General features: G+C 42.7%; 1 protein-coding gene across 1 annotated transcript in view; it reads right to left on the bottom strand.

Moving 5' to 3' along the window:
• LOC100546708 (cholesterol 24-hydroxylase) overlaps window positions 1-10,302 on the bottom strand; it is a 14,991-nt gene extending 4,689 nt beyond the window's left edge. The window contains exons 1-11 of the mRNA XM_019615871.1: window positions 10,256-10,302; window positions 7,016-7,093; window positions 6,678-6,759; window positions 6,087-6,160; window positions 5,326-5,412; window positions 4,533-4,671; window positions 3,834-3,944; window positions 2,925-3,081; window positions 2,500-2,562; window positions 1,003-1,075; window positions 514-598 (exon numbers count right to left, since the gene is read on the bottom strand). Of these exons, the coding sequence (XP_019471416.1) occupies window positions 514-598; window positions 1,003-1,075; window positions 2,500-2,562; window positions 2,925-3,081; window positions 3,834-3,944; window positions 4,533-4,671; window positions 5,326-5,412; window positions 6,087-6,160; window positions 6,678-6,759; window positions 7,016-7,093; window positions 10,256-10,287 (981 nt within the window). The 5' untranslated portion in view covers window positions 10,288-10,302. The remainder of the gene's footprint in view (window positions 1-513; window positions 599-1,002; window positions 1,076-2,499; window positions 2,563-2,924; window positions 3,082-3,833; window positions 3,945-4,532; window positions 4,672-5,325; window positions 5,413-6,086; window positions 6,161-6,677; window positions 6,760-7,015; window positions 7,094-10,255) is intronic.
• Window positions 10,303-10,791: the final 489 nt, after the last annotated feature.

Below are 10,791 nucleotides of genomic sequence, written 5' to 3'. Positions count from 1 at the left end.
AAAAAAAAAAGAACTGAAATTGCAAAAACTAGCCAATATTTTTGGAAGTCTTCAAATCTCACTTCGTTTATTGCACTATGGTGAGATCATAGTTGGAAATGCTTTAATAACAATCAAACAAAAATAGAACTGAGATTTTGGGAACTGCACGGAACTTACGCAGTGGTTGGGCTCCACACTGCAAACCCTTCTTAAAATATGACTACAGTTTCAGCTTAAACAAGTAGGGATTAAGCAACTCCAGTTCTCTACTTAGTAATAATGAAAGTAAGAAGCAAAGGAATCCTGAGGTTTCGGAATGAAATCCTAGGAGCACCCTCCCCATCAAGGCTGGGCTGCTGCAGACAGCTCTCTACCTACTTGCTTACTCTCTGAGGACAAATGCCATCAGTTTCTCATTTTAGTGTTGCTCCTAAAATCTTAAGAGCATGGAGTTCCTCTTGGCAGTCACATGACATGGCAGGAGTGCTACCAAACAGCTCCGACTGGTATCTTACCTCACTGCTACAGTACCTGTGATAAATACTTCAGTTTGCCAAGATCCTCATACTCGATGTCTCTCTTAGCACCAAGGACTTCATCCACTTCAGCTTGTACTCTGCAGAGAAATTAAAAAATGTTAGTTGCAGACACCCATTTCTTGCGAGGCAAACTGAAAGTACATTTTTCACTTTCCAGACATTGAGTTGGACTTTGATTTTCATCCTCAGGCAAAATGCCTACTGATTCCCAGCCAGCCTGCCTGAACCTGAGCCTTGCATCAGGATGCAGTAACGTGCACACAGAACAATGCAACCAGGCAGCACACTGGACCAGCTTTAAAAAAAAAAATCACTTAGATGGAATTGAGATAATTCATCCCTCAGCTTGTTTTTAAATGTCAGATATACTGAACTATGAAGCTGTTTCTTTTGTAAAGGAGGCCAGAATTTACCTTAAGTTTTTGGTAATCCATATAATAAGGTTCGCCATGAAACCAACAGTGAATGAGAGTACACCTACCTTTCCATTATTTCAGGATGCTGAGACAGTACCATTACTGTAAATGACAACTGATTGGCAGTGGTTTCATGACCTATAACATAAAGAATCAGTTCAAAGGTTAGTATAAAATAATAAGATTATACTAAGACAGTCTAGCCACATTATTGCCAACAAGAGACTTTAAAAGTCATGCCCCAAACGTTTTATTTCAAGTATTTAAGAAGTTAAATGAAACACTAAAAAGGTTGTGATAAAGACCTTTCAAGAAGCATAGCTGGTATTTTTAACAGTTATCTTGATCAATTCATGGCTGCAGATTTTGTATTCATGACTGAATGATTACAAGCTACCTATCAGTAAGATCAGTGCTGACACTCATAAGAGGCCTATGTGATTCAGTCATCGTCCTATTACCAGCCACATAACCCTACTGACAAGCAAATATTTACTGATATTGAAGGAAAACAGAGCTTCTGCCTTTGAAATGTTTGCTTTATGCAGATATGTTTAATATTTTTTCATTAATAGGGACACATACCATTTTAAAGCACTACAGAAAAAAGAATTCTGTGAAGATTTGTTTAAAAAATATCTTCTTTTGTGAAAGAATAATGTCATCTCAGGAAGTCACCTGAATCCTACTGATGTGCAGATCAATTTTTCTACATCCTTTAGCTCACACACTATCTTGGTCTCTGTTTCTCCCGATAGTCTTGACACTGACCTTTCCTGGCTAGCACTGAATACTACCCTTACAGCAAGAATGGCATTTGCTTATGTGGGTGAGGTGATGCAAATACCCATGCAACATACTAAAGATGCTTTCAGTGGGATTTAGCAGGACACGAGGGCCAGAACCACATGGAAAAGCCTCACACCCCAAAGGCAAAACTGTTCTTGCAACAACAGCCCAGCTTTATTCACTATACTGGTACAACAGAACAAGGACAAAACATAATCTGTCTGTGAGAAAACTAAGACCTCTTTTCAGACTTTGCTCAGCTGTTCTTACTCCAGTATAATGCTGCTGTTTACCAACTGTAAGATCAATAAGTATACAGGTGTTGTAAAGTACTGTTCAATCAATAAGAATACAAAAAAGAAGTGCTAGTAAGATTATCACGTTGGAAAAAATAATTAGAGATAAATGAAAGTGCTCACTGGTGTTGTAGGCTAGCAAGAAACACCACAAGGAGCAATCTCCAGAAAGAGATCCTTCCTCAGTGGCAGTCAGTCCTTATACGGGGTCCGGGAGAGGTGGAGCCAAGCTCCAACCCTTCTGGTCACACAGCTGAATTGCCTTCACCTGTGCTCCCGCAGCTGACTCAGTGCTCACCTCAGGTGATCAATCAGAGGTTCAGGCCATAATTCAACAGTTCCAATACACCAACCAAGTGACTCCTGGTCACAACAGCATCACAAGGAGTGAGCAAAGCCAATAACAATTGTGTAGGCAGCACAAGAATGAATATAGCTTCTCACACAACATATCCAAATATTAAAGCAGCTACTAACCCGCAACAAAGAAAGTGATAAAGTTGTCCAGAATGTTTTCATCATCTCTAGTTTCCTCCAGAGCTGTCAAGACAGAAAAACAAATGAGATTAGGAAATGTATTTGTGCTCCAGCTGGAAGAGTCAGGACACCCTGCCCTGCTTTGAGCATGTTTTCCTGAGATGGATTAGGAAAGAACACTGAGACAGCTACTCAGTGGTGACCTGTCATCAGAATTTGATCCAATGTCAAGAAACAGGTTATTTTCTAAACAAGTCACTTTATGACTCTTCAATGTTAAATAAAAAAAAAACAAAAAAACACACAATCCTGAAGACAATAAAGGAAGACTGAGTCACAAAGTTCACATCCCCAAACTAAGACTTCCAAACCTCAGGAAAAACAAGCCAAAGACAAATTAACTTGAACGGCAATGTGCTTCCTACCATCTCCTTTCAGTATCTGTGTAAGAATATCTGTTGGCATTTCCTTCTCACTCTGGATGGCTTCCCTCCTCTTCTCGATGCACTCCTTGCCCACACGCCGCAGCAGCCGTACACTCTCCTGGACCTCTTTTATCATTTTCTGCTTTCCTGGCATGTACTGAAAACAGAATTTATTTAGTCTTTTTATTCCTCTTGCTGGTAAAAACATTTACAGTTTTTAAACAGCACATCAATGTCATTTTTCACAAAAACATCTGCTCTCTGCAGAACAAAGTGAACTTTCCTAAAGTGAAGTGTTTGGACTAAAATGAGAACTACTTCAGTCTGTGCATGCTGATGTCCTGCCTTGTCAGGGCTAATTTTTTTGTCATCGTGAGCAAAATTCCTCAATTTTCTGAGGAAAGAAACTGTAGCATACGACACAGAATCCACCCTTTGGACCCAAAAGGGAAAATGGGAGATCTGGAAGTCTGAATGACAGCTTTCTTGAGAAACTGTGGAGCTTACCTGTTTCAGATTTCACCCACAAAATCCTAGTCCATGAACACTGGCCCCAAATACTTTTTTTATGGTAAGGAAGTTCAAATTTCTTCCACTTTGCATGAAGGCTGCACTGCTTCTTGGGCAACGAATCCCCAGCTTTTGCAGTGATGGGCATGAAATTGCAAAAGCATGTAAGAGAAAATATGTGGGGGGGAAGAAGGCAGAATGATAGAAACGAAGCATTAACTAATAACATGTTAATTTTGCAAGAGTTTTAAAGTGTTAATTAATTCTATCTCAATGCATGTCGGAGGAAAAGAACTACTGATGATGTTTTCCCTGTAAGATAAAGACCACGCAAAACTCCAGTCTTATACGGAGGCAGTTTCCAGCTGGACATGCAGACAGAGGATGGAGCACACAGACCTTCACAAAGGGGATGCGCATCTCAGTCATTCCTTTCATGATCATGGTCACAGCATGAGGGAATGGCGTCCGGTCATCCCTTAATGCATTCAGTTCCAAGCCAAAAGCCACCTGAGGGGAAGGAAAGGAAAAAGCAGCCACTTGCTGAATCCTCCCAGCTCAGGAGAGCTGGCATGATAAAGCAGGACTGCCTCGCACCACTGTCTTTTCCCAAAAAAATGCCTCAGGCTAGGTTTTGCCCTGCAGGAGTCTGTGAGGGAAGGCTGATACCTAGATTAGCCTTTCTCCTTTTTTAAGGGGAATTAATATTTGTTATTACTCCCAATTATTCCTTAACTGTTTCGCACAAAGAAGGGAAAAGCCATGGCAAGGCAGACTTCCTGCTGATATATAATAATGCAATATGCACCCATGAACAAACAGCAGTGTGCCCTTCTAGTCTGGACGGATGGGAGTCACGAGGTTTAAGGGCTTCTGCAAAAAGCTTCCTGTGCAGCATGCTGCTGGCCTCTCTTACACAACATAAATCCTTCCCTAATTGCCCTTTCCTATATCTCAGCCTGAATGGGTGTGCCACAATTACTGCCCCACTTCTTGGGGCGTTCCCGGGTAAAGGTACCCTGGCTCCAGCTCCTGATCCCATAATTTTCATTCACTCCTACTAATGGCAGAGGAAACAAGAAAGCAGACAGCTGGTACCTTTGCAATGACATCCAAAGTCACCCGGCTCATCATCGTCAGCATGCTAAACTCTGTCTCTCCATCTGCCTTTTCCTCTAGCTTCTCCATCAGCTCCTCTGCTTTTTCATTAAAAGTTTCCATCACACCAATCAGGTAGCTGAACAATTAATAGAAATGAGTGATGGGGGCTCTGGGGAGGACATCTTTGCTCAGGCAAAATTATCATTTTTCACAGGAAATTATAATGATTTTTTCTAAATGTTGTTTTAACCTTAGATTTATAGTAAATTTGCTTTAGTACTTTAAAAATCAGAACTGACAAAATGTGCTCTTGCAGCACCCAGCTCTATCCTACCATGTAAATAACAGCTGTCACCACAAAGAGCTTTGGCCTGAGCATGTTGAGGCAGATGGACAAACCTCCAGACCCTAAATGCAATGTATTTATTTTGTACAGGCAAGCAAACCAGACCACAGCAATCTCTCTCTCCCACAGGGAATCATTCAGACAGGTGAACGGTTAGGCCTGCCCACTTCAAATATCTGAGGTTTGTTTTCAAATGGGATAAAGCAGCCACTGCAGCATTCCTAGACGCATGACCCTGGGAACTCCCTGCCACCACTGAGCTTATGTAAGTGTCACTCCCATGGGGAAAGTTTGGGAACACTGTACAGTGTGTTATACCCAAATTAAAATATGATTTTAAGTGAGTTGTCTCTTTCTAAATATCAAAACTGCATCAACAATGGTTACAATCATGAAAATACAGTAGGCGCAAGGTACAGATCATCCCAGAGATGTTTGCCTTACGTTCTGCTGAAAGCTGGATCCATCACCTTCCGCTGCTTGTGCCAATGCTCGTAGTCACGATCAGTTACCAAGCCATTCCCCAAAAACCTAGCATTTAAGAAAACAAGGAAAGGAGCACTTTTCAGCAAGAGAGTCAGCCCAAACTGTCTCACCAAAAACTCTTCCACATCTACTTTCTTGTATTTTTCTCATAAGCAGGAAGTACTTTGTTGCTTTGAGTGCATCGTTGTGGAAAAACAACTGAATTGTATCTATGTTTTGCATGGTATGTGTGGACACATGGTATGTGTCAGTCCAACAGGATGCTGATTCATTGTGCAGGTTCCAAAAAACAACTGTAATGCAAATAATCAATGTAATTGAATTACTCTATTTTCAGGAGCATCAAGATAACAGCAAAGCATCCCCTCTTCTTTCATTTTGCTTAGGAACTGGAAACTCAAGTGCATTCAGATGAAAGTTTGTTGTTCAAGTGAAATGTTTGATGACGGTCTCAAGAAAACTCTTCTGAGACTAACTGAACATTCATAAGGGAAAAATTATAGAATCAAGGTAAAAAACATCCATCACAACCTCCTGGCTGATGGGGAAGATGTTTGACTTGCCATATAGACTTTTAATGTAATTTAGTAAGCACTTGTTGCTTAAGTATATCTGGAATCAGTCATTTATATTAACAGTCTGACTCAAAATATGCCTGTGTCTTTATTCACCTTTCATTTATTTTGAGATACAGTGGCTTCAGGTGGTTTTTTGCCTACCTCACACCAAACAAGTTGAAGATACGGCCATACACCAGACGGTCCTTTGGGTACTCTGGTGACATCAAGAACTCCTAAAATAAGATTTCAGGTTGGTGAGTACTGAGCACTATTCACTTCTCAGACAAAACATAAAAAGCCACTCACACAATTCACACACAGTCTAAAGACTACGTGAATTATTTGGTGTGCCCTGATTCCCCAGTTTCTATGCTGATAACTCATTTTGCATGCCTGTAGCACTTTTTGCCTGGTGACCTGAAAGCTATCTCTGTGATTATTACAAAAATTCAACCCCTTTGTGCCTTTTCTTTTGAGATATCAGGCTCTTGCAGATAGTCTGCTTATCAGAAATTGAGGATGCTTGCTATATCTGCAGTTTAAAGAAAAGTAACAAAGTAAATAAATTGATCAAGCAAGAAAATAAATACAGACTGCAAAAAAGTTCAGGCCACTTCTCCTTCGTAAACTGGCTGAGCTGTGCTCCCAGAAGGGACAAGTTAGCAGGACCATGCTGCCCTAATCATCACACATCAACACCCTTTTTAGAGGGAGGGGCTGATTCCCTCTGTCTGTTTTATTTTGCAGTACCTTCACTCCTTCAGGACTCAAAATCAGTACTGAGACTCTGTGAAATGCATTAACCCGTATAATAGGTCCGTATTTCTTTGACCTACAAAAAAAAGAAAAGGAAATGGTACAAAACACCAATACCAGTTCAGACCTTACAACTTCAAAGGACCAAAGCAGCATGTACAGGGCACAACTGCAGACTTGAATGAACAAAGCCAATAAGAGAAATACCATGTTCTTTATCCAGCCCTGCTACCTACCCTCTGAATAAGTATGTAACTCAATGCCTCTGTGTCTTATTTTCCCAATTTACTACAGGGCTACTCGAGTCTAACTACTGATGTGTGTTAACTTACCACTGCAGAAAGAGATCATGTAGAAACTCCTGTTTCTTCATCATTCTCCAAAAGATTGGCAGATGTCCAAGTAAAAAGCTGCAGAAAATGAAGTTAAGAGTGTCATGAGGATGCCAAAAGGATTTGGTACAGATTGCAGTCCTCAGCACTGATACTTACGGAAGGATGACTGGAACGATGTGAAGTGAGCTTCAAGACCTAGATGTTTTGCTGTGGTCTAATGATTAAAAGAATGATTTGGAATGATGATTGCCCTGGGTAGATGCTCTATTTGTAATAGAAACAACAGTAAATTGCTTTTCAAACATGCTCAAGATTCTTTGCTACAGGAAGCATGAGGAGCAAAATCAGCTCCATTTCAGCATCCCTTTATATCCCCACATGCTCATGTGCCAATTACTCAGCATACAGACTTGTTGCTCAGTGGATGCAGTATGCATTGGTTGTATTCTCACTCCTTGTAAGGAAAGGCAGAAGTAACACATAACTGTGCTAGTATGTAGCCATCATCTAGGTAAGCTGGGAGCCCTGGTCCCTCTGGTGCACAGCCAGGGAGACTGGTGTAGAGACAAAGTCCTGCCAGCTGCACGCCCACAGCAGGTTTATTTTCTGAGCAAGACTATGAAATATAAACTTAGGATTCACATAGAAACTGAAAGAAGTGAATAAAAGGGTTAATTCTTCAACTACAATAGCTGTATTCAAAAGTCAGACATCAATTTCTTCCTTCAGATGTGAGCAGGAAATTCCCACTGGCTTTGCACACATCTGAAGGAAGATTTGGCCAAGCTCCTCTCCAAATCAAGCAAGCTGTGCTTGAGATCTGTTTTCCATTTGAGACACAGCCAGCCATGCTATCATCCTCTTCAGTACAAACAAGCTATAGGGGAAAAACAGGCTCTTGTTTTATTTCTATTGGAACCAGCAGATAGTTAGAATAACAAGCACACAACAGGGCTACGTAACATCTACAGAAACCTTCAATCCTTCTCTTGCTTGACTCTCCATTCTAACTGGAGTACAAAAATGTGTAAGGAGACAAAATCCTTTGCTAGCCAAAGCTCTGGGAAGAGCTCTGCATACCTGCAGCATATCAAGTGAAGTCCTGCTCATGGCTCCCCTGTCACTGGGGAATTGTGACAACTGAGTCCTCAGGGATGTTTTGTCCTTTACTCCATCAACTCCCAAGTTGATTAGGTGCTGTAACAAGTGCAGAATGTTCATCCAGTAACAGGAAGTCACTTACTGCATGCCATGATAGAACCAAGCAAGGGCTTGGTTTGGGATATATAGTTATTTGGCATTGCCATCCAAAACCATACATTTACAAAGAAATCCTTTTTTCTATTTCTTCCTAATAGAACTCTAACATGAAGCAAACTTTTGAAGAGACAACCTTTTCTCTAGCTCTCAGTGTTTTCCAAGTGTGATCTCTGGGCAGCCTGGTCTAGCGGTTGGCAATCCTGCACAAAGCAGGGGAGTTGAAACTAGATGGTCATTGTGGTCCTTTTCAACCCAGGCCATACTATGATTCTATGATTCACACGGCAGAAATGACACAAAGCCGTTACAACTCACTATTTTAGCCATTCATGCACAAGCCTCATTTAGAGATGTGTTAGCTCTGACAAACTACATCAGCCCAGGAAATCAAGGGTGTTAACATAATCTTGTCATTACGTAGTTGTAAGAGCTGAGACATTGTCTGAGGTTTTGCAAAGATCCTGTTGTACTTCATCCTGAAACAAAGCTTTCTAAGCTTTTATTAAAGGTAAAGGAAGGAGACAAGAACAAAGGAAAAGTTACTTGGGACAGAATAACACCTCCAGAAGATGCAGGCTGTGCAACGAGTGGCTGGGGTGCAGCTTTGCTGACAGCAGCCTGGGATCAGACCTGGTGGGCAGCACGCTGGACAGCAGCCAGCCTTTGTACACCCTCATCTGAGAAGTGTTAACATTTGGATGAAGCCCATTTTGGAACTGCAAAATCAGAGCCATGTGGGTTAGCAAGGAGCTCTGGAGGCCACCATCCAGTCCCCTTCCCGAGGCCAGAGCTATATCACCACTGTTCAGGGCCTCATCCAGTTGCTTGTGCTGATGCTGTGAACCCAAAGAATCATAAAATGGCTTAAGTTGGAAGGAACCTTAAAGATCACCTAGTTGCAACCCCCAGCTGTGGGCTGGTTGCCACCCACCAGTCTGCCCAGGATCCCATCTAACCCAGCCTTGAATGCCTCCAGGGATGGAGTACTGACAATCTTTCTGGGCAGCCTGTGCCAGAGCCTCACCATCCTCTGAGTAAAACATTTCTTCTGAACGTCTAACTTCTCATTAGGTTCTCATGCGCTCACTTCTCAAGCATGCCCAGGTCCCTCAGGATGGTGCTTCCTCCTTCTGTTGTGTCAACTGCACCACTTAGTTTGCTACCATCAAAAAAACTTGTTGAGAGTACACTCAATCCCACTGTCTATGTCACCGATATATTAAAGTGCACTGGTCCCAGGACAGACCCCTGGGGGAAACCACTCTTGACTGGCCTCCATCTGGACATAGAAACATTGATAAGAATCCTCTGGTGACAACCATCCAATCAATTTTTTACACACATAATAGTCCAGCCTTCAAATCCATGTGTCTCCATTTTACATCACAGTAAAGACCCTTTGCCTTATACCTAACTGGCAGTTTTCTTGTGGCAACTTGTGCCCACTGCACCCCCAAGATGAGTTTGGCCCCATCTTCTCACAACCCCCTAGCTCCCGGGGAGGTTACATCAGTACCATGTTCTCCTTTTCTTTATGAAGTACTTTTCAGAGCTGGAGGTATTTGATCTTTCCTCCCTTGGATATTTAGCAGCGGAAGTGTTTGTGCAGCTGGTACTGACATGGGGGTTTGGCAGCCACTGACCATTTATACTTCTGGAAAACTATCAGGATAGAAGGGGACGGATTCTCTAAGCAGGGTCTGTTGTGATGGGACAAGGGGAAATGGTTTTAAACTAAAAGACTGGAGATTTAGACTGGACAGAAGGAAAAAGTTTTTTTTAAGGGTGGTGAGGCACTGGAACAGGTTGCTCAGAGAGGTGGTGGATGCTTTGTCCCTGGAGACATTCAAGGTCAGGCTGCACAGGACTCTGAGCTCCTGCTGGAGCTGTGGGTGTCCCTGCTCACTGCACGGGTGTTGCACCAGTGACATTTAAGGGTCCCTTCCAACTCAAATGATTCTGCGATTCTATGATTACCGTGAGTTCAAGAGATAGGCAAGCTCTTGCATGGAGACATCAGTGCTAGAAACCTTCCTGAGGAGGGTCCTAGCCTCTATCACCACCTCCAAGCCTCAAATCCTGAAGAGGGAAAAGAAAAACAGCCACGAAGTTACTCAACTGCCATTATCTTAGGATGTGAACTCACTTCCCAAGATGAGGACAGGCAGATTCAGGTATGACAGGCTCCCTCCTACCTCTCATCTTAATTTCTGACCATGATTACAGAAGTAGATTTTCTCCTGACACCTGGAGATAAGCAACCAGGCCCAGTGTCCCTGCGGGGCTGCCTGGATGAGTGCCGGTGCAGGGCTTCTTGCTGACGCTGGGCGATGCGCCATTCCCACACACCAGCCCCTGTTGCACCACTGCCGGCTGCTATGGCCTGTCTGCTCAGCGTCCTAAAAAAAAGCACAGCTCGAACGCACAACTCGAAACCGCTGATCTCCGCTTCGTCACGCCCGTCCTTGCCGTGTCAGCAAAGTGCCGGCCCTCAGCACGCTGCCGGCCCGCAG

This window comes from Meleagris gallopavo, chromosome 5 (assembly GCF_000146605.3).
Source record: "Meleagris gallopavo isolate NT-WF06-2002-E0010 breed Aviagen turkey brand Nicholas breeding stock chromosome 5, Turkey_5.1, whole genome shotgun sequence".
Lineage (NCBI taxonomy): Eukaryota > Metazoa > Chordata > Aves > Galliformes > Phasianidae > Meleagris > Meleagris gallopavo.
This window is presented reverse-complemented; position numbering and strand designations above follow the sequence as displayed.